The 27,468-nt window shown below is 44.3% G+C and overlaps 1 protein-coding gene across 1 annotated transcript in view; it reads right to left on the bottom strand.

The window, feature by feature from the left end:
* HOMER2 (homer scaffold protein 2) overlaps positions 1–27,468 on the bottom strand; it is a 67,356-nt gene that overhangs the window by 12,579 nt on the left and 27,309 nt on the right. The window contains exon 3 of the mRNA XM_055002719.1: positions 4,782–4,913. Coding sequence (XP_054858694.1) covers positions 4,782–4,913 — 132 coding nt within the window. The remainder of the gene's footprint in view (positions 1–4,781; positions 4,914–27,468) is intronic.

Raw genomic sequence — 27,468 nt, 5'->3', positions numbered from 1 at the left:
CCACCCACACCTCTTCTCCAATGGAAATGACTGTGGTAAGGTGAAAGTGATAAGTAATTGGCGAATATTCATTTGAGCTCACGTTTCTGAAAACAGTCGTAATAAGTTTCCGCAGCTGGCTTTGAATGTAATTTTGACTGTCAACCTCTATGGCCCGAGAAGTCATTAGAATAATGGATTTGTTGATATCAAATCTTGGAAATTTATTACTGGATTTAGGGCACGAGAAGCATGTAAATGTTGTAATCCAACACAGCCCTACTAAAGGAAGCCTCCCACAGGGTTATCTGAAGGTCATCTAAATCGATGGATACACTTATAAACCAATGAAATATATATTTTAACACAGATAATCTTACATTTGCAATGCTCAGTGTTTCAAACCCCTGACTCAGAATAAGGGTTACACTCCCTGCCACCCCACTCTGCTAATTGCATTCTGAGATAGAAACGCATTTCCTCCCCCACCACTTATAAAAGTTTGTTCTAAACAGCAACTCTTTTTATAGATCTTGACATTTAGCCTGCATGAAATTTTCATGATTCCTGCTTTGTGTAGGGAATTAATGATACAGATCAGCTAGGTAAGGCAATGGCTTTTTAAAAGAGAAGCCTCTATGGGAAAGTGTTTGCAAAAGCTTTGAGCGCCACTGAAATCATGTTCAGGCACATTCATGCGTAGCAGTAGGTCCAATTAACTGTTATTGCCACAACTACATTTTCTCTCCCTCTCATTCCCAGGGACCAGCGCATCATTACTGCTGTAATTCTGTTATTCCCAAATGGTAAACTGAGACTTAACAGTGAGAAACGGAGGCTTGGTTGGTTGCCTGCCAATCTGTTAGCAGGGTGTATTAGGGGCAATAAGGAAGAACAACTCCTGGCTCTGCTGACACAATCAACAGAAGGTCTTTTCAGGGATGGTTCAAAATCACCAGTTCAAAACATGCTATTTGGGGGTTGCGGGACAGGCAAACCCTCTCAGCCTAAGCTACGGTCACAGGGCTTTTTGAAAATAAAATGAATGATGGGAGAACAACGTTGTGACCTGCTTTGGGTCCCCAATGGGAAGAAGGGCAGAGTATAAATGAAGTAAATGAATAAATCTGTCTGGTGATGAAATATATGCTGAAAAGTAAAAAAGGGCAAAATTCTAAAACGTTAATCCCAAAAACATTGCTTTTGAAGAGGCACCGTTATTATACTACTCATAATGTATTAATAAAGGACAGATTTATGGACCAAAAGAATGAAAACCACTTCCAAGCAAAGGAAGACATTGTACAAAAACAGACGACTGCCACTGCTTGACCAGCTATCTATCCTGCTTGGTTGTGGATTGAACCAGCAGAGGGGGCTATCTTCAGACACAAGACTTTGATTTGGCTGCACCCACCCCTCCACTATCAGATGCATCTGGGTTCGTCTCCAGCTGTGTATGTTTCTGGGTTAGACAGAACATCTGCTTTATCCTGAGCGCACAAGGCCCCCTATCGATCAACCAGCCAGCCTCTCTTCTGGTGATGGTTTGAAAGAGCTGTCCATATGATAAAAAAGAGCTGGCAATGTGATTCTCCCATTTGTAGAGGAAGCTGCTACCCTGACGAAAGGAGCTCTAACTCTCAAAAGCTCATACTCTGAAAACCTTGTTGGTCTCTAAGGTGCCATGGGACTCTAATCCTGTTGTTTGGTGTAGTAGTTAAGAGGTGAAACGCTAATCTGGAGAACCGGGTTTGATTCCCACTCCTCCGCTTGAAGCCAGCTGGATGACACTGGGTCAGTCACAGCTTCCAGGAGCTCTCTCAGCCCCACCCACCTCACAGGGTGATTATTGTTGTGGGGATAATAATGACATAATTTGTAAACTGCTCTGAGTGGGCATTAAGTTGTCCTGAAGGGCGGTATATAAATCGAATGTTATTATTATTGTTGTTGTTCTACTGCAAACCAACTAGAAGCGACTACCCTGTTCCAGTTTTGGGCTCAATCCTGATGTAAACTGCCATGTCTCTAAGGCCTGATACTGGCATCAAGAACAGCAATTGCAAATCTCATGCACCCACACATGCATTTTAGCAACTGGGTCACAATTTTCATTTGTAATTTTTCATCAGCTGTATTAGGCGGCACTGCGCCCCACTTTAAAAATATATTTAAATGGCATTTTCATGGAAGTATCATAGATGTAATACATATTACAAAGAAAGCCGGAGCACATCTTTTCACTCAAGCATCAATCAATCAGCTGCACTGCTGCCATTTAAATGGACTTCCTTAGCCGGTTTAGGCAGCAGGCAAGGTTTTTGGAACGTGCCCTCTAATCTCACAGCCTGCAAGGATAGAAACAGCGAGATTAACAGGGAATTTAGGGAACTATTCAAGGGCGTTGCACTTAATTAAGCAATACAATATGAAGCCCCAGGAGCCTGTGTTGAGAACGTCAACTAGTTGTCAAGATAAGTGCCTCTTTTATAGCCTGGACAGACATTCTGGTTGTTTGACCTGCGTTTGACAAGAGCATTCTCGCAACACGAAGATAAACGCATTGTGTAAATTCTTGGTTATTCACTCCTGCAAACCCTCTGGTAGTTTTGTGGGGCTCCCAATTGTAAAAAATGATTTCACCAAGACTTGATTCTCTTGGAATTGATGGTGCTGGGGGCAGGGGATCTCTTTTTCAAGGAGCACTCAGAAGCTGATCCAGTCCTACTAGGAACAAGCCAAATTAATTGCGCACGCTCCCTTTCAGACACCCCCATCCCTCCTTAAAAACTTCAACCCTCTCCGAGGCACGGTTGACAAGTTGGGGCTATGCAGGAAAGAAGACTGAAGCTCTAGTATAATTTCTCTACAGTGTTTGAATTTTTCTTAACTTCTGTTGGGATCTCAAGTTTTCCATCTATTCTTTAGCCTTCAGAATAGACTAGGCCAGAACAACAGACATGGTGTTAATTGTGTTGCTATTCATGCAAAGTGGTTCCCACAAATGTAGCCCTCTTTCAGAACACTGTAAATCCTGCTTCCAGAGTGCATTTGCATTTATTTATATTTCTCCCCACTGGCAACTCAAAGTGGCTTACAACATTGTCCTCCCTGCCTCCATCTTCTCACAATATTCACCCCATGAGGCAGGTCAGGCAGAGAGAATGTGACTGGCCTATGGTCACCCAGTGCACTTCCATGGTAGAAGGGAAGGCTTGGACCCAGGTCTCCGGAACAGTGATTTATAGCACCTTAATGACTTACTGCGGCATAAGCTTTTGAAGGCTAAATTGAAGCTGCAATAACTCGTTTCTTCATTAAGCTTCCCTGCCCTGCTGTCTAGATTGCCTGTATTTCCTAATCCCACATAACCAGGGCCGTTTCCAGACGGCTTACCTTCTGCCGCTCCATGCCGCAACGTCGCGGCTCGTGCCGGAGAAAATGCAAAATAGCACGTTTTCTCGCATGAGTTTTGCGCAACATCACGCAAAACTTGTGCAAGAAAACGCGGTATTTCGCGTTCGCCACAGCACGAGCTGCGGCGTTGCAGCATGGAGCGGCAGAAGGTAAGCCGTCTGGAAACGGCCCTGCTGCCACCAGTGGGCAGGGGGAGGATGAAGGAGACAGTCAAAGCAGCAGGATATGGTTAAATTTTAGTACATGTAGATGCTGTAGAACTAAACACACGGCTGCTGCTTCTAGCTGTGGAATTCTCTGCCCGGGGATGTCGTGACAGCCACAGGCAGAAGTGGCTTTAAAAAGGGATGACAGATTCATGGAGGACAGGTCTATCAGTGGCTACTAGCCATGGTGACTCTTGGGAAGGCCTCAGCCTCTAAGCCCTGTTGCTGGCCCTCCAGAGTAACTGGCCAGCCACTGTATGAGATGAGATGCTGGACTAGATGGACTGCTGGTCTGACCCAGCAGGACTCTTTTGAGATTCTTATACTAAAACTTGAAGGGCTGTTCTCTCACCTCAGCAGTTGCCCTAAGAGAGGGAAGAGAATGCCTTAACAGTTGCTCCATGGGAAAGAGGAAGAGGAAGCAAAGCTGATTTTGCTCCAAGGCTGATTGCAGCAGTGGAAAGATACAAAAGTGCTGCAATGTGCTTACACAACAATCGTGTTGGAGTTGAAGGCCTCTCTCGCCACAACAGGGAAGCCATATGTGATATCTAGTTTGTCCCTAACTATGAGAGCCACTATAGTGCTGTAAACCAGGAAACTTATACTCTGTTCTCATCTCTGTTCAGTGGCCTTTAGCAAGCCACTCTTCTCTCTCTCTCTCTCTCTGTCTCAGCACCCCATCGGCAATATGGAGATCATAATACTGCCTTGGGAGGGGCAGTGGACTCAGCAGTAGACACTCTGCCTGTAGAAAATCTCATGTTCAATCCCTGGACACTCCAACGAGTTTCGGCTTTCTCTGTCCAAGAACCTGAAGGATCTTTGCCAGTTTGAGAAAACAATTCTGAGCAAGATGGACCAGGGGTCTGACTCAGTCCAGAGAAGTTCTTATATGTTCAAGTAAGGCACCAAAGGCCCATGTGATCAAATTAAAGAAGACAGAGCTTTCAGCTTGAATGTTAACACCTCCCACAAACTCTGGCCCACTCATTGATTATGCGCAGGTGATTAATCTCTGTCAGACAAGCTGTTTTGTTAATGGAAGCAATTCCATATATATATAGGACTCCCACTGGATCCTTCTGTTTGTCCTTTTAATTCACTTAGATTATTACAGATTTTTCTACAACAAGAAAAAAGAGCAGTGGCGGAGAGTAATTCAAACTCAATTACCTTTGACAGCTGCTGCTCAGAAGAAAATCCCAGACCGAACACCGTGTTTGCTCTGCTATCAGCCCACTGACCAAACTTCTGTGACGTTTTAGTAAAGGTCATGTTAGGTGTGATTGTGCTATTTATAATTACCTGTAAAAGAAAAAGAAACACACTCAGGAATACATGGGTTTCAACGAGGTCTTTAGGCAGGAAAAAAAGAGAAAACTTGATTATAATTTCCTATGTCTCAGAAACATTCAGGACGATCAGAGGAGGAGGGTTGAGAAGTCTTACAATACTGGACTCAGAAAACTGCAAGTCAAATCCTTCCCAACAGCCAAAAGGTTGCCTAACAGTGAGTGCAGGCCAAAGAACTGCAATTTGGATATGATTCGAGGGGAGGTGGAATGAAGTCCCACCACTGCTTGAACCACAGGAATATCAGCAGCTAGCAGACAAGAAAGTTAGGACATAAGCCCTCTTCAGAGGACACAACCAGGGTGAAAAACGGAACCCAGGGAAGGGAATTAAGTTCAATAACCATGCCTGTGCATGATCACCAGAGAACCAGAGCATGGTGCATACTGGACTTGCATATACACTGAACTGTTTGAAAAAGCAGCATCCCCTGTCATGGGGGAAGAGCCTATGTGCACACAGTTATAGAGTTAAACTTTGAAACACTGAAAGCACTGAACTATTGAGTAGCGTATCATCTTATGCATTCCAGCAGATACGAACAAAAATGGTGGTGGAAAGTGCCATCAAGTTGTAGCCAGCTTATGGTGACGCCAGAGGTAAGAGATGTTCCGAGGTGGTTTGCCACTGCCTATCTCTGCGTAATGACCCTGGACTTCAAGAACTAATGAGGACCAGCCCTGCTCAGGTTTTAAGATCGGTTGAAATTGGCCCAGCCTGGGCCATACAGGTAAGGCCATGAACAAATTAGTCACCTTTAAACAATATAGGCTTGAAAATATGTTCACATGTTAGGAAAATGTGTGGGATATGTTGGTATATACAGGAATTATCATTATCTAACAGTCAAGATTTTTTTTAGACTATCTTCATATTATTACACATTCTTAGTAAAACCTTCTGAAAAAGCATTTCACTCACTCCAAAAGAGAAAATATTTCTTTTTTTCTTTAGCACTCTCCAAAATTTCCAGTTTTTCCTTCAGAAAATTGGAAAAACATCCGGGGGGGGGGGGGGCACACAGGAAAAACACCGTTCTTCCAAAATTCTTTCACATCTCTAATTGAGGCCCTGATTGATCACCATACATCACGCTTTGCCAACATGAATATGGGGCAGGGGAGAGACATACCACCAGCTGTGAAGATTTCACACATTCAGAAGGACTGTTATCTGCTGCTGTTTTACAGTGGAAATGTTTCACAGTGTCGAAATGTTAAGACAGGTACGTAAGTAGTTAGATAGGTGATTTGCTGGCAAGTAACAGGCTGCACCCCTCCCCGCCCCATGAAAGGGCCACTAATGAAGAGCTGTGCAGGATCACGGCTGCTGAGTGGTCAGAAGCAAGACCTGCACTGGGCACTGTTGGCCAATCAGCCCCAGCACTAGCAGCTACCCACACTTTGGTCTCCCAACACTTGTGCCGTGAAGTAGGTCTGCCCACTTCCTGAACCCCTTCACCAGCTGTGCAATCTTTATGCACGACAGAGTTGTTCCCTACCAGCCCCCAGAATTGAAGTATACTCTTGTAGGGCAAATATCCTTTCTGAATTCTCAAAAATAAAATGCCGCCGAGCAAAAATGTCTCAATGTCTCGCTTCTTTGTAAGTAACATCTTTACCCCGGTTAACAATTCTCTCATAAACTACCAAGCAAAAGGAGACAAGAATTTTAATCTAATTATATTTTTATTATATCCTGCAAGCAGCTCCGGTTGGCATGTGCAAAACACCCTAAAAACAAACCCTCTCCGGTGGGTTAGACCCAGACAGCGTCTAGCCTAGAGTCCCTGCTAAGCAAACTTGGTTCCATGTCTAAGGAAGGGTGGCAGAATCACGCCTCAAATTAGCATTCAACAGCAGGCGTATTGTAGCTGCTACGAAATGCCACCACAGTAAAAAGGTCAGATACATCTTCCTTCGTTATCATAGATTATATAAACTGATCGGCTGACAGAAGGAGAAGCTTTTCCTTCCCCTTTCAATAAAGACATCCAATGGTGATGCAGAGGGCTGTCAGAACCAGATGTCTAACATGCTCCTTTGCAGCAGATATGTAAATCATACCATACTTAACTCATGTATACAAGAATGTATAATTTGCACAATTGGAAGGACTCCGGCAACCCAATTTAAGATTCATTTCAAGCAAAACCAAAAAAAGATTTCATCTGCCTCTATGGAGAATTTTCATCCAGGAGACGGCTGCATTTCCTCTCTTTCTCAGTGTGATTTCCCCACACTTCTTCCCTCCCCACTTCCAGGGGGTGTTATTCTTTACCTCCTAGGAAGTCTCACTCATCATAAGCCTAATTTTTGGGAGGGGGGGAGTAATAGAAGCTCCTAAGTCTGCCGTTGAGAAGCATGTGGGGGTCAGGGCTCATTTCGAGGGGGAACACACAGGAATGCAGTTCCGGCAGTTCCCCAAAGAGGTCACATGTCAGGTGGCCCCGCCCACCTGACTCTCAGCCATTTTGGGCCTGTTTCGGCCTGGACTGGGGCCGAAACGGCCTGGATCGGGCCTCTGACGGGTGGTGGATCACCCTCTCACTCATCAGCGGCCCAATTCTGACCATTTTGGGCCCCTTTTCAGCCATTTTCAGCCCCTTTTTGCTATTTTGGGCCCAATTTCGGCCCTGAATGGCCAGGATTGGGTCCAAAACATCCAGAATAGGTGATGTCAGGGGGTGGGGCATATGCAAATCAGTTATATTAATGACATACTTCCAGTGATGGGAAGAGGCGTGGCATATGCTAATGAGTTATGCTAATGAGTTCCTCCTGCTCTTTTTCTACGAAATGACCCCTGGTGGGGGGTCATATTGATGTAAGATGCCTGGAGTACAAGAAGTAAATAAAAAGTTTGCACACATATCCCTTCTACTTTGACCTGTTTTATACTTTAAAACTTTTAAGATCCAGTTGATTTTAATGGGAACCACTTCTGCTTACCTTTTATCCAAATGGACGCGAGTTATAGGCTAGTATTTTTATCTTAGTTTTAACTTGGAAATGTTTGTTAACTATTTCTGTAAGTCCCCTTGAACCACATGGACAGGCAGGACATAAAAGTGCTGGACTGGCTCCATCATACCATTATTTTCAACTTTTAAATTACTATGTCCAATAAATCTATTGCATTAATAAATATATGGTCCATTTCCAATGTCCCTCCCAAAGGCAAAGATAGCCTGTGTGAATGAACATATATAGATATAGGAGGGGATATAGATCTATACTAGCAGAAAGGAGTGGAGAGGTTTACTTGAAATATTTTCACCATGCTGTTTGCGTTCAGAACAGCTTACTAAAATATAAAATAAAAATGATGTACTCAGTGACAAATATTGTTGACCCTGTGAGGACAGAGTCAGAGTTAAAAGCCTGTAAATAAAATTAAAAAATATTAAAACAGCAACAACTATAAAAGGTTGCTTTAATTTACTTTTTCAGTTTGTATCCCACTTTTTGACCAGGGTCTCCCAATTATTCATGCCCTTCAGATCTCCCAGAGACTGGCTATTTAGGCTCTTTTAGGTGAAAATGAACACTTTTAATTGTGCCTGGAAACAAATAAAAAAGACAGCCAGTGCAGAGTTTTCAAAATAAGTGGGATGTGTTAGTTATGACATGCCCTCCTCATTATGGCCCAGTTGAAGTTTTTGATGATCTTAAAACGTAGCACCACATTCCTGTATGTCCCTCTAGGACAGGGATCCCCAGCTTCTTTTGTGTGGCAACCACAAGTCCAAATTTACTTGGTACGGGGACCCACTTGAAAAAAAGAGAAGCATTCACAAATAATGAAAAATGCAAACACTTGGGGCCCACTTTCACAGCCTTCCCAACCCACTTTTTGGGCCAGGACCCACAGACTGGGAAACGCTGCTTTAGGCTGACATCTGAGCAGAGATGACTGCAGCCATGTTGGGTGTGATGCTTGTTCAGCATACTTGAAAATGAGTTTCCATTTGCAGCAGCCAGGATTTTTATTATACTTTATAAATGAATACATTGGGCAACAAGAAGATGTTGACAGTCTGTGAGAGTCATATTAAGCTGCAGTTAAAGCAAACTACTGAGGGCCCAGCTTCAACTTCGGTGAGAGATGCGGCTCTGTCAATCAAGTTCTGAACAAAGGAGTTTCCACTTCTGCTGCATGCGGGTGCACGCGCACAAACACACACACACACACACACACATGGTGGGGGGAGGGTTTGAGAGAAAACACAAGAAAAGAATCTTTTATTGCTGGGGGGATGTGTAAAGCAGAATAGGAAGGAGCTTAATTATTCCAGAAATACCTACTTAATATGGAGTACTTATGTGCATACACACACAACACAAAAGTTGGTTATAGTAGTGTGGGGACTCCTAGAACTCATTTTGAGACATGCAAAATGCAGCCGACATGGGACCACCGGGACATGTGGCCATGCCTGAAAACAACAAGCGTTCTTCCTCTCCATAGCTTGCACAGAGTTTTCTAGTTATATGTGCAGTTAAACAGGTTTTATTTCATGAAGTGGAAAAATGCCAGCAGAAGCATACTTAGCAAAGCTGGCACTTTGCCATGGAGCTATGAGCCCTCGTCATGGCAAATCTTCACAATACAGACGGAGAAGAGAAAGCATTCACGACAGGCGTCTTTCTGTCCTTCTTCCGAAAATCATCATGATGGAGTAGAAACGTTTTAAAATAACACTCAAAGGGGTGCCCATATATTGTATAAACCAGGGGTGGCCAAACTTGCTTAATGTAAGAGCCACATAGAATAAATGTCAGATGTTTGAGAGCCACAAGACATGACGCATTGAAGTGACTTCAGGGGAAGAGGTGGGTTTGGGGGAATAATCACAGGAAGGGGTAGGGTTTTGGTGCAGTGTGCTGGAAGTGATATCATCAGAAGGGGTGGAGCTTGGGATGTCACATCCTTGCTAGACTTCACCCCCAAAGTCCCCAGGTATTTTCTGAGTCAGACCCGGCAACCCCAACATTTGTATTGAAAATATGAAAGACATGGAAAGAAAGAAGGAAAGAAGGAAAAGGAGGGAAGGAAAGACATGGAAAGAAAAGAGGAAAGGGGGAGAGGGAAATAAACTAAACCAAAATAAAATGTATGGCCATGGCCACTGGGAGCCGCACAATATGTCTAGAAGAGCCACATGTTTGGCCACCCCTGGTATAAGCAGTCATTATGGCTACCTTTAAGCACATATTTTTGTTCTCCTATTGCCGGGGAGGGAACCGAGGCTGAACATGGCCATACGAGGGGAGGGGCTGTGGCTCAGTGGCACTGGCAGAGCATCGGCTAGGCATGCAGACGGCCTCCGGTTCAATCTCTGGCTGCCAGCCAGAGTAGTCCAATACTGACCTTGATGGACCAGGGGTCTGATTCAATACAAGGCTGCTTCGTGTGTTGAGGCTACCTAGTTCGTTTGTATCTGACATGAGATTCAAACCAGGGACTTCCTGATGCTCAGCTCAGCTCTGCTTCGCCATCTCTCTAAGGATGGGCTGTTTCTCAGGCAGTTGATTTCGTTGCTCTGATAACTGAGCAAGTTCTTCGAATGGTTTGTCCTGATTCTGCCTCCCCGCGGTTTAAACACAACAGCTTCCTCTCCTAACCTTGCAAAAAGGATGAGTGACCGTCACCCCTCTTTCTCCCCCTACACTCACCTCACTAGAAACAAAAATATCCACAGTGCCTCCAACACGCAGGCTATCAAAAGGATATGCTGATTACATTTCTGCTCCTTTCTAATGAGAAGATACCAATAGGCACAATGGCGCATAGCTCTGTGGGAGGCATTCCAGGAAGCTTCAAGTCATTTGCAAGCCCACGCTGGAGAAGAAGACAGAAAAGTTGAATCTCTATACCACACGCACTCGGGGGCTCAATAAATTTGATAAATGAGGATATTGTTCTGCGAGGTGCTTATTGGATTTCGACTTGCTTCTCCTGTCTCTGGACTGTGTTGTTCTCGATTGCATTATTGCTGTGAGCTCTTTGAAGCACCTGTTCTAGGAAATGGCTGGCAAGATGGCTTAACTTCTCTGCTTTGGCGTCTCTGACTAACGGAGTTCAGCGGAAAACTGATGAGTGGGTAATTCCCACCTTTGTGCCATAGTCAGAGCTCATCAATATAGTCACCAGTTTAAGACCTGTGAAGCACTGTGTGGGCAAGGACAGCTTTTAGCTTTAGGCTGACGCAGCACGGGGGCTTGGAAGATGTTGGTTCAAATCTCAGCTCTGGTTTGGTGCGATGGGATTAAGCCCTGTGCCTCATGCCTTGGCTCCCCCACGCTCAGCATACTCTGATTCAGTTTGAATTGGAGATGATTTACCATCCTAATTTAGAGAGTCAGCACGAACTCTAGCCTGCCAGTAACAGTAAGCTACGGTTGGTGCTAAAACTGGAAACCACTAATTGAATCAGAGGACGCAAGAGGGGGAGAGAGCACATGGCTTGCATGACATAATGCCAAACCGTGGCTTGCTCAGCACCCCGGAACCAACAGGGTGAGTGGGCCACTATCTTCAATAACCCAAAAGATCCACCCTTAAAGCTGACTGAGAATGTAACTAAAGTAGGCCGAACACTCCAAATGCCATATATAGTTGATACTTAGCAGGACTCAATTTGTTGGTGAGTAAACTGTGAAGCATAACAGAATGAATACAGGCGATTCCTGTCATTACCCACTCTAACCAGGCCAGTGACTTGGACCTGGAGGGCTCACAGGAACAGCCTGAGGCCCATTAAGGTCAAGAAGAGCCTGATGCCAGAGAGGCACCAGCTGACTATGCACCAGCAGCACCAGAGACCACCCTGCCAGAGCCTGCAAGTGAGGCACTGGCCAACCATTCTCCAGCAGCACCAGAGACCACCCTGCCAGAGCCTATGAGTCTTTGCCGCCTGCCTCAGAGACCACCACCAGGGACACAAACCCAGGCCCATAGTCCCTGAGGAGCGCCTCCCATGCTGCAGGTACAGTGGTGGCAAAAGGCCAAGAAGAGGTGGCACAGAGGAGATGAAGTGCCTGCCTGGCTGCCGGTTTGCCACTTCCTTGCAGTGTCAGAACAGAACACTGAACATGATACTATCTTGAGGGATCCTGGCCAGAATACAATGTGGCCTCCTGAGCGCCAACCCCTGCTGGCCACGAGGCTGAGCCATATCACTTCTCAGCATATTTAGGCTGGAGAGAGCTGCATTGCTGGATTAACAGGGCCACCAGGCGCCAGCCCTGTGCTTTCTGCCACTCCATGCTCCCAAACTTTGCCAGTCCAGCCAGCAGCCTTATTCCTGAGGAGTCCAGACCAGTTAAGCCCCCAGAGTGTAGGATAACACGCCCCCCCCGCCCCCGGGCATATTTACAAGGCCAGTTTTCTTACCAAAAGGTAGTGTTGAATACCTGTACTATTTTGGCAATATCTATTTACAAATACCCTGATGGGACATGATCATTCAGGCAGGAAGACTTCGTCATAGGATTAATGCAAAATCCGGCCAACACTCCCTTCCATGCAAAAAGCTGATTCCAACCGCCAGACATCCCCTTGTCCCTATTTTTCAGCCATTTCTAAACCGCCCCGCTACCCACCCCCATGACCTTAAAAGCTAACATCTTTCCAGCTCTGCTAGTCCACATCCAAGCCACAAGACGATAGCAGTAGCAAGCCTTCACTGTATAATTGAGGACAGAAGTATAGAAGAGTTCAAACACAGGGCAGAAGTTCAAAGGTGATTTTAGAATGACCTAACTGGCCTTGCACTGCACTAGCACTTGGTGATGTAACAATGAAGAGGGTTGGACAATTAACAGGGTTCCCCCAATGAAAACGTGATGGGCAAAGCAGAGAGTTTTCTTGGAAGACACCAGTCATGCTAAACCAGTAAAAAGAAAACAGCTGGAAAACAGATTTCAGCAACTGGATATGCAGATAACTTTGTCACATTTACTTTGGCAAAGGCCTGCTTCACACCTACCACCGGAGAGCTTTAGATCAGAGATATCTGAGACTGAACACAGGCATTTCTGCATACAAACGACTGTAGATATGGCCCCTGTAGCAGCCCTAATAGCCCAGACAAACTGGATCTTGGCAGAGTTCAGAAGCTGAGCAAGGTCGATACTTGGATGGGAGACAAACAACCAAGGAAAACTGGGACAGCTGTGCAAAGGAAGGTGATGGCAAATCATCTCTGCTTGTCTCTTGCCTTGAAGAGCCCATGATGTGGAACTTCACGAGGTCACCGTAAGTCAGTTGCAACATGGCAGAACACTTGACCTTAGATGAGGCCCCTACCCAGTCAGAGTCACCAACTGGCGCATCCGCTTGGTAAAGCTACTTGGCAGACAGCTTCTGCGTACTTAGTTTCCAATTTCCATTTTTCACAAGTGTCTCTTAGCCTCTATGAGCCCTATGAAGTTTCATTTCCCAGGTGAATATTATGGGAATAAAAAAAGCCAGCCAAAGTGAAAAAGGCAGAAGATGGAACACATACAGCTGAGTTCTATGAAGTCAGACTATTGGTCCACCTAGACCAATATTGTCTATGCTCTCTCTGACTGATGACGGCTTTTCAGCGTCTCAGACAGAGAAAGCTCTTTCCCAAAACCTGTTATCCAAGATCCTTTCCACTGATGATGAATCTGGGACTTTCTGTATGCAACGCATGCATTCTACACAACTGCTAAGCTTCTGCCACTCCCAAATTTGCAAGCCCCACAAGTTCAGCAGGTCCTTCTAGTATCTCAGGTACAACGAAGGCAAAGATACAGCCCACTTCATAGCTAGCAAGCTTCTAGGCTGCTTCTTACATGTGATGAAGGAGGTGTTAGCTGGCAGAAGCCACACAGAATTTTAGTCATGAATGCACTTAAGGATGCTTTATGGTTCTTTGTATACAGTAGCTGTAAAAAAGATTTGCCATGAACAACCTGTTCCTCATACATAGCCATTTATAGAGGCTTCCTAAACAATAACAGTGTTTGACATACATACATCACCTCTCACCTAGGATTTGATCTTTCTCTTGCAGGCTTAGCGGGGAGGGGACTGGACTTACACAGCCCCCCACTCCGTCCTACAGCAGCTACTGCTAGTAACAAGGGACTATCAGACAGAGATACAAAACCAAGTACTAGCCTCCATAACTAACTCTAGTACCAGCACTGCCCCCACATTTATTCTGACTGGATCATCACGGGACCAGAAAACGGCAGCCAGACCATAAATGCCTCATTTGCTGACACGATATACACCATTTGCGCTGACCAAACAGGTCAGCATTTGCACAAGAGATCAGACAGGCATAAAACCAAAGTATTTTAACTCTCAGGAACCAGAGGGGGAGCATTTTCATCCTCTCAAGACATTCTGCAGCAGATCTTAAAGCCGCAACATTCCAACAGAACGTTCCAAAGAAAGACTCCAGGCAAGAGCTGGAATTATTTCGCAGATTGGCCCTTAGATTTTGCTATACCTGTTTGTCATTGGTGGCCCCTAATCAGGAACAGACCCCTGCTTCACCCATCCTGATTGGATCTGGAATTCATTTGGGTTCTCCACAGTACACTGCTGCACTCCTATAGTGTTTTCTCTATGGCTGCCTGACATTTTCAATTCGCTCTACACAAACAGTACCTTTCCCCTTTCTTTCTGCTCTGGACTCCCCTCCCCTTTGTATTCCTCCCCATAAGAATTTCCAGTATGCTTTCCCTTCACTTCTCTGAAGAAAGGAGCTGTTAACTCACAATAGCTCATATTGAAATAAATGCTGTTAGACTTTAAGGTATCTCTGGACTTTTGCTAAGATAGACAAACATTGCTACCCCCCTTGCAATCTTAGATACCCAACCATTTCATGTCTTGTCCATGAAGTATATGCCACAACCAAAGCAAACTGGGCTAGGACTTGCCCAGCCCAGCCTCTTCACCATTTATTCTTCATGGGCTTTGTATTGACTCTGAGGCCCAACCATATCTAAAGTTTCCCCTTTCACTTCCTGGCTTCTGTAGCTTTTTTGTTTATTTGTTTCAAACAGCTTAGAAATAACAAATGCCTTTTAACATCTGCTCAGCTGTTGGAATTTTTGTTTTGCTCTTACTTCTCAGCCCCCATTCCTCCACCTCTCGTTGGCACAACACGAAATAACAATTCTGATGGAGCAATTTTAGACGCCAGATACCATCAGAAAATAATTTATGGGGTGTGGAACAAACGGATTTTTAGTACAAAGTATTTGGCATGGCCCATTTCCAGTACCTGGGCTGCAAACAAGTTTACCATCTTTCCAGTGTGTCTTCTAGATGAGTGTCCTGCTCCCACCTATAATGAGGCGTGGAGAGTTGTTTTAAAAAGTTAGTCCTTCCTTCTTGCTCTGTGCTTTTGATATATTATAATTTGAGGTGAACAGAGGTTGCAATTGGGTTTCAAAATATAAGTTAATGGCAATGGATCTGATGCGTTTCTGCATCCTTATGCTAACCTCTGTATCACAATAAGAATCAGTTCCACTGAAGTCTCATGAAGAGTGACATGACAGATGCCACCAGGGGTCATTTTGTAGAAAAAGAGCTGGAGGAACTCATTAGCATAACCATTAGCATAAGCCATGCCCCTTGACATCACTGGAAGTGTGTCATTAACATAACTGATTTGCATATGCCACACCCCCTGACATCACCTATCCTCACTGTTTTGGACCCAATCCTGGCCATTCAGGGCTGAAATTGGGGTCAGGATCGGGCCGCTACTGAGCAGGAGAGTGATCCACCACCCATCAGAGGCCCAATCCAGGCTGTTTCAGCCCCAATCCAGGCCGAAACGGGCCCAAAATAGCCGAGAGTCAGGTGGGTGGGACCACCTGACGTGACCTCTTTGGGGAACTGCCGGAATTGCGTTCCTGTGCGTTCCCCCTCGAAATGAGCTCTGGATGTCACCAAATAAATCAATTAATCAATAGCAGCAACTTGATCAGTGTTGTTCCAGCAGCAGGAGGATGTGCTTCTACGATGCAGGGAAGCATGCAAAAATATCTTGAAGCATAAGGATATACTTGCTACCACTACCTACAATAAATAGAGGCTGCAAATGCCTGGCCTTTCAGGGTGTTCCTTTTGCCTTTAATAGTGGCATGCCACTGGGATGGTGAAACCTCTCCTGTTACTATAGCACTGCAGCTAGAAAAACTACATTTCTCAGCTGGCAACCATAGCAGATGAGACACAGAAAGAAGGTGGATTGCTTTCAAAGTCAGACCATATGCACCAGAAACTTAAATCACAGCAGAAATCAACACGTTTCAAAACAATGTACAAGCTTTCAACTTTTCCAGGACTCTTCACCAAGCCAGATGTTCAATTAAGAACAAACGAAGGTGCTGAAGTAGAGAAAATGGTATTTCAGGGCATGCTGGAAAAGCCCCCTATCTGCGCTTCCTTTAAGGGGAGTGCACAATGTACTGAGGACTTAAGTGGATTACATGATGTTGAATGCAAAAAAATGTATCAAAGGTTAGTGGGACAGAGAGGCAAAACTGTTCTGCAAAAGTTACTACAATAGTGTAACAATTCCATAGCTTAAATTTCCAGATTATTGTTGTTATTTAAAAAATGTCTTTCTAATATGTTTGTTAAAAATTCTACAGCTTGCTGAGAGCTAGCAGGTTACTGTTTTGCTCCCCTTTCAGCTGCTTTAGGCAGAGGAAAACCAGAACTAACCCACAAAGAATCCCGAGGCAGCTGACAGACCAGAAAATGTGTTGTGTCCAAAGCTTCTGCAGGCTGCTCCTATTTTAAGACACCGCAGCCCCCCCCCCCCCTGCTGCAACATATGTACATGGCCTGGAGCTTCACTAAATGCCCTTACCAGGAACAGCAAAGAACATCCCTTGCCAGTGCCACCCAAACTTCAGCTGGTTCCTGTAACGCCAGCGCTGGCTTGCTTGCATCACCCCACTAAAGTAGCATTCTCAGCCAACCTCTCTTACACACACCTTTCCATTCTACACCCTTGCCTGTGGCAACACTATGGCAAGAAGGCCGTTCTGTCAGCCCTTTGGATTTGGCACGGATAGGGTTCGAAGAGGCCACGGCTTTCTTGTCTAAGGCGTCTTTACTTTTTGGAGTTGCTTAAAGGGCAGAGGCAGGCGTTCAAGGGCAGACCAGAGTATGGATCTCTGAGAAGCAGCTGCAAAACAGCAGACAGAGGGACATGGTAGGAGCAAAGGGATGCTGAGCACTCCCCCTCTTGCTGTTTCTTCCCTCTCCTTAGCAGTGATCCTGGTACTGCGCTTTTGCTAGTTTGGGGCAGCAGCAGAAAAGAGGCAGGTGTGGAAGGGCTAAGCATGCCTCTCCACCTGCCCACCACTTCTCTACTTGACCTCCAAACAGCAGCATACCTGGGACATGGGTGAACATCTTGTCCCAGCCCCACCTACATAGTTCTCATTTCTCTTTTGAAGAGGGAAAGAACCTTACTTTTCACAGTTAAAAAAAAAAAAGCATCCATCCAGTCGCTTAATGTCGGTGCATAAACGACTGAATTATACAGAAGACTGGAGTTGCACAATTGGAATGCCAAATATGTAGCCTAGACCTAAAAAGGAGCTGGATGGGTGAGAGAAATATGGTGTTGGGAAGAGAACTCTTTGCCTGTGATGTTTCCAGAATCAAAAATGGCCACCCAACTCCGTCCGCTACTTTCTTTAAGCTCCAGCAGAGAAAAAGAACAAGAGTCTATATTACGCTTAGCATTTTTAGCCATGGGAGGGGGGCAGCACAGGGGAAGGAAACTAACACCTTTCCTAAACTGTCCCTCTCTTGCATCAAATCACCACTTAATGTCTTGTCTTCAGGCCAAATATCTTTAAGTGCTGGAGCAGGTTTACATTTAAGCTTTTCAGTTCCAAGTTTTAGCTTAATTAAGTTGTTTTGACGATTCTTTTCAGGCCCCACCGGTTTTTAGGGACAATTTAGGGTTGCCATTCCTGGAGGTTTGGGTGTAGCCTAGGGAGGGTTGGGTTTGGGGAAGGAAGGGACCTCAGCGAGGATGTAATGCCACAAAGTCCCCTCCCCAAAGCAGCCAGCTTCTTTAGGAGATCTGCTACCTGTAGCCTGGAGAGCAGATGTAATTCTGGAAGATCTTCAGACCCCACCGGGAATTTGGCAAACCCAGAGAACCACAAGTTGCACATCTTGCCCAGTAGGAGGCAAGACTTTCAAGGCAGCTTTCACACTGCTTTGCTGTTCACAGACTTCACAGACCAATCTTTACCCAATACCTACCAAAGTTGCATCATGAATTGTTTGCACCTGACACCAGAGAAGCCTGTACATTTTCCTGCAGGTTATGTACAAAGTAGGAAAAATTCAAGGCAGCAAAAGCAAATTTAGCAAGGAGACTTTTGGGTGGGAGAGGGGTAAAGGCAGTAAAATCAGCGCCCACCCATTCTTGTAATTGTGTGCAACAGAAATAGAGGCTGGTTGAAGAATGTAAATGAGGACCAAGTTGAAGCTTCTGTGGGTTTTTTGGCGGATTTGTGGAGTCACAGAAACTGGGAGTAGATGACGGATTCTCTAATCATTCAGGCTGGGGTGGCTTAGAAACTGGGCTTCACATGAGCTGAGGCCAGCCAGGAACCTGTTCTCAGTGTCATGACTCAAGGCTGCTTCATCCATGGCATTTCTCCCATCTGGGAATAGGAATGACTGTACAAACTGCGTGTATGAAAATCATGCAAGTGTTTATCTTGCTATGGCTACAAGTCTACCTCTCCAGCACTGAAAATTGTTCCCAGCACATTCAAAAGGATCTAACATCTGAATCTGCTTATCCCCAAAATAACAAGGTCACACTAATACTTTAACAGCTGGTCTCCCCTTTGTGTCTGTATTAGGTTTTGGTGTTATGCTGACAATCTGAAATGAGTGTGTGCACACAAGCTCTCCTTTCAAGTTAAGAAAGGCTTACCTGCCTGGTCATCCTTACAAGATTACCCTCCCTCCAGGGAGCTCAGAACAACCGACATGTCATACCACCACAACTTTACACAGTAGCTGAAGATACATGATAGTGAGCGGTCCCCCTGATCAACCAGTAAGATTTATGGCACAAGCTGGGTTCACCCAGACCTAATCAGATAGTCCAGACAGAATGCTAGCCTTGCTCTTCATGATTAACGTTCTGTAGTTTCCACAAAACAGACATTTCCACCAATGGAAATGACCAAATACAAATGTTATTAGAATAAATGGTCGCCTGCAAAAACCTGAAATTTGGAAGGGTCAGTCGTGGCATACCAAGTTCCTACACCTAAGCTAGATCCCTTACAGATGCATAACACAGACATTTCAGGTTGGCTATTTAGAGATTAGTGCAGCCAAGATCACCATCTACCTATTCAAATAAAATCTTCTTTGATACCCTCACTGGAACTGTCTTTGACTGAAGACTAGGTTTCCTGTTTGTAAACAAATGTTGCAGCAACTCAAATGCACCTGACGGGGAAGGTGCTCAGAGATAAACTAGTAAAGAGTCCAGTAGCACCTTTAAGACTAACCAACTTTACTGTAGCATAAGCTTTCGAGAACCACAGCTCTCTTCATCAGATGCAGTGCAGTGCCTCTGACGAACAGAAGTGTGGTTCTCGAAAGCTTATGCTACAGTAAAGGTGGTTAGTCTTAAAGGTGCTACTGGACTCTTTACTATTTTGCTACTACAGACTAACACGGCTAACTCCTCTAGAGATAAACTAGTATTCATATGGACATATGATGCTGCTTTGTACCACCTAGTCCTGTACTGTCTGATGGAAAGATCTTCCCTGCTTATCTGGGAATGCTAGATATTGAACTTGGAACCTTCTGTTTGTAAAGCAGGTACTCCACCACTGTCCAAAGTGAATGCTATGTAAAAACACAGAACTGCGCCCAAGCAGCTACAACTTCCTGCATAGTTTTATTGACCTTACCTCCCCATGGCTAACTACAATTCCTACACCTGTGACTTTCTCCCTTACCTGCTCACTGTATTATTATTTTCATGAGATAGCTCTTCTGGTGTAGTGGTTAGAATGCTGGACTAGGCATGGGTAGGCCCAGGTTCCAATCCCCACTCACCTGGAACCTTGGCCAAACATGCTCACAGTCTATCTCCTAGGGATGTTGTGAAAATAAAACTGAGGAAGAGGGAACCACAAATGCCACTCAGAGCTCCTTAGAAGTAGGACAGGGTGCATAAGTAGAAAGTAATACAAATAAATGATTATAATCTGCTGGTCAATCAAAAAAGGGAAGGGACCCTCCTCATCTTCACCACTAGTGACCGTTGCCAACATTTCAAACCCTTCTATTTATATCCAGTGCCTAAGCAGCTCTATCCTTTGATTATCAAAACACATGTCCCACAGAGACATGCCAAACACGAAACTTGGGATTACCAATCATCTGAATTCCTGGCAGTCTCTTTCTCTTTTTTTTAATTTGCAGAAGGGGTATATTACACACAAAAAAATGCCACTCCATTCCTGACGGCAAAATATAGAGCCAGCTCTCCATCGTGATATCCAAAGGTAGCCTCCATGCAGACAAGTTCTTGGCCTACTTAGAACAATTTTCAAAAACATCTCTGAATGGGAACTGAAACCAGCATCTCTTCCATCCTACTCTAACCACTGCACAACACTAGCTCTCCACCACCTCCAGACTCTACCAATGGATATGCAGAGTTGGATTCCCAGTAGCAGAATGGAACGTTCCTGCTTCCCCCCCCCTCCCACTGCAGTTCACTGACCTCTACCAAATAGTGCTTATGGGAGACAGGGGGCCCGAGGTGTGACACAAGGGTGTGTGCAGTGAGCTGGGATTCTGCACCTCTTCTACCTGCCTTTTGGTAGAAAGCTGAAGCAGGAAGGAGCCAGGAGCACTCTGAGGGTGGGGCTACACCTCTGGGATGTTATTTTTATTTGCTACAAGGAACTAGGTAAATACCTAAGTACAGGACTGCTCAGATGAAAAAAGTCTTATATCACTGGGTCCCAACACTATTTTTTTAAAATGGACATATGACATCCAGCACAATCCACCATCCAAGTAATATAGCCTTTGCAAAAATGTATTCTCCAATTCATATTTTCTTGTCACATACTGGTTTCCAAAAAGATTCAGGTTCTGCAATGGGAAGATTCTTAATTTTACTAATCTTGCCGTTTCCCAAACCTTCATTCCTTCCCGGAAAGTTCTGAAGACGCTTCCCCAAAGGCAAGTCCTGCAGCAAAGCGAGAACTACCTCGTGATATTCTGGGGCTGCAACAAGTTTTTGGACATTTGAGAGAAGAACCGGCAGGTTCAAGACTCATTTTGTTTTATAGGCCTGGCTTCCCACATTTTTCAGACCCAATTTTTGTCGAGTGGCAAGGAATAGCTAGTGGTGAGTAGGAAAAGACAGCCACGAGAGCAGAATCTCCTAGCTATGCAGACCAGAGAGCAAGCCTCGACAGGCAGTCTTTATGCATGTATTTTCCATTTATTTATTTGCGTCATTTATAGTCCGCCTTTCTCACTGAGACTCAAGGCGGATTACACAGTATGAGGGTAATACAATCAGTATCAAGTAAGTACATTTCAATACAGTACCATAAGGTAAACATATACAAGTTTAAAGACATAGCATTAGCAAGGATCCAAGACACAGTAGAGATACTGAAGCAAAACATAATCAATTCTAGGACTAACATTAGACAGCACGGAGCGATGGTTGTACATAGGAGTACATATTTAAAGCAGCAGATAATATATGAGGCAAAAATGGTGAAGAAGTCTATGATCCCGAACTTGTTAGTGAAGCACCTGAGACCCCATCCCTACAATGCAGCCCCCTCTCATTTGAGTAAAAAGCCTTTTTGAATAGCCAGGAGATTGGGGCTCTTCTGACTTCCTCGGGCAGGTCATTCCACAGGATAGGGGCCACCACAGAGAAAGCATATCCTGCTTTTCTCCCGAATGGGGACCCAAAGCAGCTTAGAACATCATTCTCCCCTCTTCCATTTTCTCACAACAGCACCCTTGCGGGGTTGGTTAGGCTAATAGAATGTGACTGGCCCAAGGTCACCCAGCAAGCTTACAGGGTTGAGTGTGGGATGAACCTGGGTCTCTCAGGATTCTAGTCCAGAATACCATGGCCTTTATAACTGCCAGGGAGTACTACTTGACCAATTCTAGCCTCTTGGTGTAAAGCACTGAAATGGAAAATCTCCCCACCATTTCCTCCTTTGGACAAGATCTCAGAGCTGAGGCGCAAGGGGAATCCTTGCCTGTTATCTTTCATGCTGCCAGGCCTGACTCCTCCTGACGCACACTGAAGAAACAAAACGCAATGTGTGCTGAATACAAAACCGCACAGTGCACATTTCCTGTGGGTTCTACTGATCAGTGTTTGTGGGGGAATTGTTTGCCCCCCAAGCAATCTGTTCACAATGCAGATGAATGTCATGAACTCATTAAAAGCCATGGAAACCCTGGGCTTCATGCATATCAACAATGTCACAGCCGGAGCAGCGGGAAAGAATGCATCACCAACACCAACTTGGAGTATTAACTCCAGCAAGCAGTTCTGAAAGAAAAAATGCCATGTGGGTGCAATTGGAAGCTACTTTTGAAAAAGGTAAACATACCTCCTCTGATTTCTCCTTGTAGTTACCACAAACCAGACGCTGTAATTCACTGGTGTACAGAATGGCACTGGCTGATTAGGAAGCAGGCCTTGAAGAAGGTAGTGGGGTTTGTGCATGGCCAGAAAATGAAACACTAAAATTTCTCTATCAAAAAAAATCTGAAGATTTTTATTCAAACCCCTGAATAGCCAACTGATGACAGAAGTGAGGTTTTTAAAGAGTGACAGTAAAGTCCTGGGAGGGATGGTAAAATTCCCAAGAAAATTCCAAACCAGTCTTTGTCTTCAGTACTTGGACTATTGTATACAGTTCTGGTCACTTCATTAAAGAAAGTCACCATATAGGGCAAAAGTACAACCAATTTGGTTAAGAGGCTGCTTCAGCTTTCCTACAAAGGAAGGCTTAAAGCACGTGCAGGTTTTTCATTTAGGGGGAAAAAGACTCCTTGGGGGAAGACACATGATTACCAGGTTTGTAAAATTATGAATTAGCTTGGAGAGAGACACTTCCTTCTTCCTCTCTCATTGTACTAGGACCCTGGGGTCATTTGGTAAACTGAGCTAGCAGAAGAAGCAGGGCATACTCAAAAGGGCATGACGCATAACTGGCTTATGGGATTTTCTGCCACAAGATGTAGAAGCAGCCATGGGCTCAAGGACAATCAGACAAATTAATCGAGAATTGTCCTATCAATGGCTATTAGAAATGATAGCTATACAGAAGATGTATACCTCAGAGTGCCCACATGGTGAGGGCAAACAGAGAAAAGCAACTGGGCTTTCTAAAGGCATCCAGGATGCTAGACAATTGGAGCCTACTTCTGATCCAGCAGAACTCTTCTGAGGCTTTTGTATCCATGAATTCTCTAAAAGCAACAATGCACACACCAGTATTGTAAAACATTAATATATGGAGGAGAGAGAGTCAGATTAACCTAGGAATGCACTTGCACAATCGAAGATCCATAGCTATACATCTGTCACTGTTGATAAAAGAGAACGTTAGCCGAGTGCATTTTACTATACCAAAACTGGCACTGAGTAATTGCCAAGCTCACACTTCAGGGTTGTTCTGTATAATCCAGCACAGGGACGTCCTCCTCAAGGTTCTGTTGCCCTCCCTAGTGACGGCCACTTGCATACATTGCTGTCAGCAGGAATGGTGGTGTGAAAATAGAACACAAAGCAGAAAGCTGCTCACACACAGCGAAAAGAGGGGGCTGGTAAATACCCAGTTCGAATAGTACCTTACTACAAGCGATCCTCGTCAAATCTTGGAAGCTAAGCAGGGTTGGACTTGGTTAGCAATTGGATGGGAGACCTCCAACAAAGACCAGGTTGTAGAGGCAGGCAATGGCAAACCACCTCTGTTAGTCTCTTGCCATGAAAGCCCCACCAGGGGTTGCCGTAAGTCAACTATGACTTGAGGGCCGGATTTCATTTTTCATCCAGAGGCAAGCCATTGCTCCCTCAGGCTCATTCCACCCCTACGCCATATGGATTTACTAATACAGGACTGCCTTTGAGGACTGCTGTCAGTATTGCTGAGATCAGACATATGAAGTACTTTTAACACACATGCATGTCGAGCAAGTGAGAAAGAACGACGGCAACTGCAGCTGTCCATCATCTTTGTCCTCAGAGTATTACAGCCATTTCACTTTTCTGCAGCAGGCAGAGTCCTCCAGTATTCCCTACCACAAAACCGGTAAACGCACGACATGCATCCATAAACACGCAGGTCCACAGCAAATGGAGACTTCCTGGCGCATTTCCAGAGCACACCACCTCCCCACGGGAAGGAACGGAGCAGGAAGGTAGGGCTTCATTCCTCCAGGCCTGTGTGTCAGCAGCGCCCATTCCACTGGGCAGGAGAGGCATCCAAATGTCTTTTAGCGTGGCTCTAGAAGGTTCCACGCTTTGCTGTGCTCAGATGCAAAGTCCCTCGCACAGGGACCACAACGAAGATGGTTAGGTAACTGCTAACGCTCTTTTCAATCTGCATACTTTTAGGTCACCATTGTTTCTGAAGGCATAATAATATAGGTCGATTTTAATGAGCTGTCTGGAAATGTGGTTTTCCCCATACACTGTGCAGTAATTTTCATGAGCTTGTGCTTTTCTTCAGTACAAACTCCCTGATAACTCCCTCTCTCACATCTAAATACTTTACTTCATTGGCTAAGTAGATCATATATATCAGAATGAAGACCTACCAATGAATTTAAGAGAGCTCACAGCAGGTTCTTCACCTGCTCTGCAAGCCTGGCACCACCAGCTTGCGTTACATACATGTACATTTCAGCAAGTTCCATCTCGAATCAGTAGGTAGTCCTGCGCTTCCTCATATGCATCAGGCAACCTATTTGCCCTTTGCTTTTAAAAATGTTTATAGGTAAATCCTTCAAATTCCTTCAGTGTGTCAAACAAAAAGCAAATAAACAACCTCATTATAAACATTTTAAAAACAATTGCTTTACGGGGAACAAAGTTGGTGACCTCATAAGCACTAGCCAATAGGTCCCCTTAGCTTTTGCTCAGTTCCAACACACCATAACATAAAGCTGCAGAACTGGTTTTATTCAGGTTTTTTTATGCTGAATGCCACGACGGTGTTTTAAATCAGCTCTACTTACTATGGAGATGTGAATCCGGCAAAAATGTTTTTTTAACTTAACACTTAACTGCGATGACTTTTTTAAAAAGTGACTATGGTGTATTTTTCCTGGTAAATATATAGTTATTCCATACAAGCTCTCCTACCAAGAAGTGCTATTTCAGCAACAGTGAGAAAATAGCACTAACGGAAGCCTCCCCACCAGCATTCCCCACACCTTCCATCATAGCATTTAACTAGACCTATTAATAGGTACATTCCCTTTTTTCTCACTGCGCACAGGTTGCAAGAGGGTACAGAATGTTTACTTTACACTGCGACTGGCAGGTAAAGTGCCACTCACTTGACTAATCACCCATATAGCTAGGAAACTGGATCTCATAGCGGTGCCAGTGAGGACTGATTCTGAAATTCTCAGGGCTATTTTGTTTGTTTTTAGGAGATAGCTTACCCCTACACAAACATGCACATTTACAGCATCTCAGTGTAAGCTTTCCGGTTGGAGGCAAATGAGTATCTTGAAGATATTATTGCAATAAAGCTTCAGCAAGGCTCATCACCGGACCCCATGGCAGTGGCTGCTTTGCTGATTTAGAGTCAAACAGTATTATCATTTTGAAGTGAAACCAAGAGACTGCGGAGACTATGAATTCTGTTCTTAAGATAGCAGTATTTCCCCCCCCTTCGGGCTTCATCACATGTAGGCTGGTGATAGGCAATAGTTAGAGAGAGTTCGAAAAGGCAACAGTCCCATAGGATAAATGCACTCCCACCTCTTTCATCTCTGGTCGAAAAGGTGCTGCAGGATTTGTTGAAGCAATACAAAAAACTCCATATAACCTGTTTGATAGAGACAAAGTGGAATAAGTCCACTTTTCCTCCGTGTAAACAGAACATCATCCTGATGGGCTTTTATAAACCGAAATACCACTAATTTTATGGACAACAGGGATCACAGAAGCAACGAGCAGGAAACATATTCAGCATCTCCCCCAACAACTTTGCTCCTCTGCTCACGGCTCCTCCCAGATTGCTTTGGCAATCACTTATGAAACATGTATCTAATGAAATATAAAAAGCCATGTTTGTTTTGGTTCTAATCTGCACAAAGTTCCTTTCTTTAAAAAAAAACAGCATCAAAATATATAAAGAGCTCAGAAGTGAGAGAAATAAAGGTACTTAAATTAATTCATCTTTGCTGAACATAACGTGAAATATATTAGCCCTAATTGTGCAAATATATTCTGTTTCTCCTCTGAGAAGCTTTGCTTCATTGAAAGTACTATTGGTAGAAAAAGAGAGAGAATGATAGTCTGGTACTTTACAGAACCAGACGTAGCGCTGAACAATTTTAAGGTCACAACACTTCAAGCTGTTCTCTATTAGCCAATAAAACAAAATTGCTTCTCAATATTCCACTGCGTTCTCCAGGGGCACTTCTACATATTGCTCTCAGCAGCCGTTGCAGCTGGAAGATAGAAGGTAACTCATGGCTAAAAGTAAACCTGAAAATCCCAGTTTAAAATATTACTACATGTAGAACTTGAACGTGGATCTTCTAGGCTTCCATTTCAACTTTCCCTTTGGAAATATATTTGAAAGGCAGTAAGGGACAACTTTAAACTTCCTATATAATTAAGATCATAACTGACCCCCAAATAGTATTTTTTTTAAATGACAAAAAAATCTTTCCCCTAATCTATGCCACTTTTTTTCAACTAGAACAAAGGAGCGATTGTTCTGCGGCATCTCAACCCTGCACCTCCCACTGTGTGGGTGTTTTATTTGAAGGTTTAACTAAAAGGGCATCAAGCTAAATTGGTGCAAGAACATTTTTTTAAAAATCAAGTCTTATTCCCCCATTACCAGAGGAAATAATCTGTCAGTCACAAAGAATGTTAAGCTTGTAATCATAAAATGAAGCAAAGGTCTTTGTTAAAATGCAATCTTCTGTCAGACTGACAATTTCCTCTGAAAACAGCTCAAAATGATTTCCCCATTTAACAACCACATTTAAACACAAACCTAGAAAACCAAACAATGCAAGCTTTTGCTCAGATTACATCATCAAAACAAAAGTTGAGGAACTCATAATCCTAGGATTGAGTCTTGATGATGTCATTAAACACAGTTCAACAAACGTAGGGAGGTTTACAACATCATCTCGTTGACTGATGATGTCATCAACATCATCCCTTTGATTGATG

The sequence above is a fragment of the Eublepharis macularius genome, chromosome 18 (genome assembly GCF_028583425.1).
Source record: "Eublepharis macularius isolate TG4126 chromosome 18, MPM_Emac_v1.0, whole genome shotgun sequence".
NCBI lineage: Eukaryota > Metazoa > Chordata > Lepidosauria > Squamata > Eublepharidae > Eublepharis > Eublepharis macularius.
Note: the sequence above shows the minus strand (reverse complement) of the source record. Positions and strands in the feature narration are given on the sequence as shown.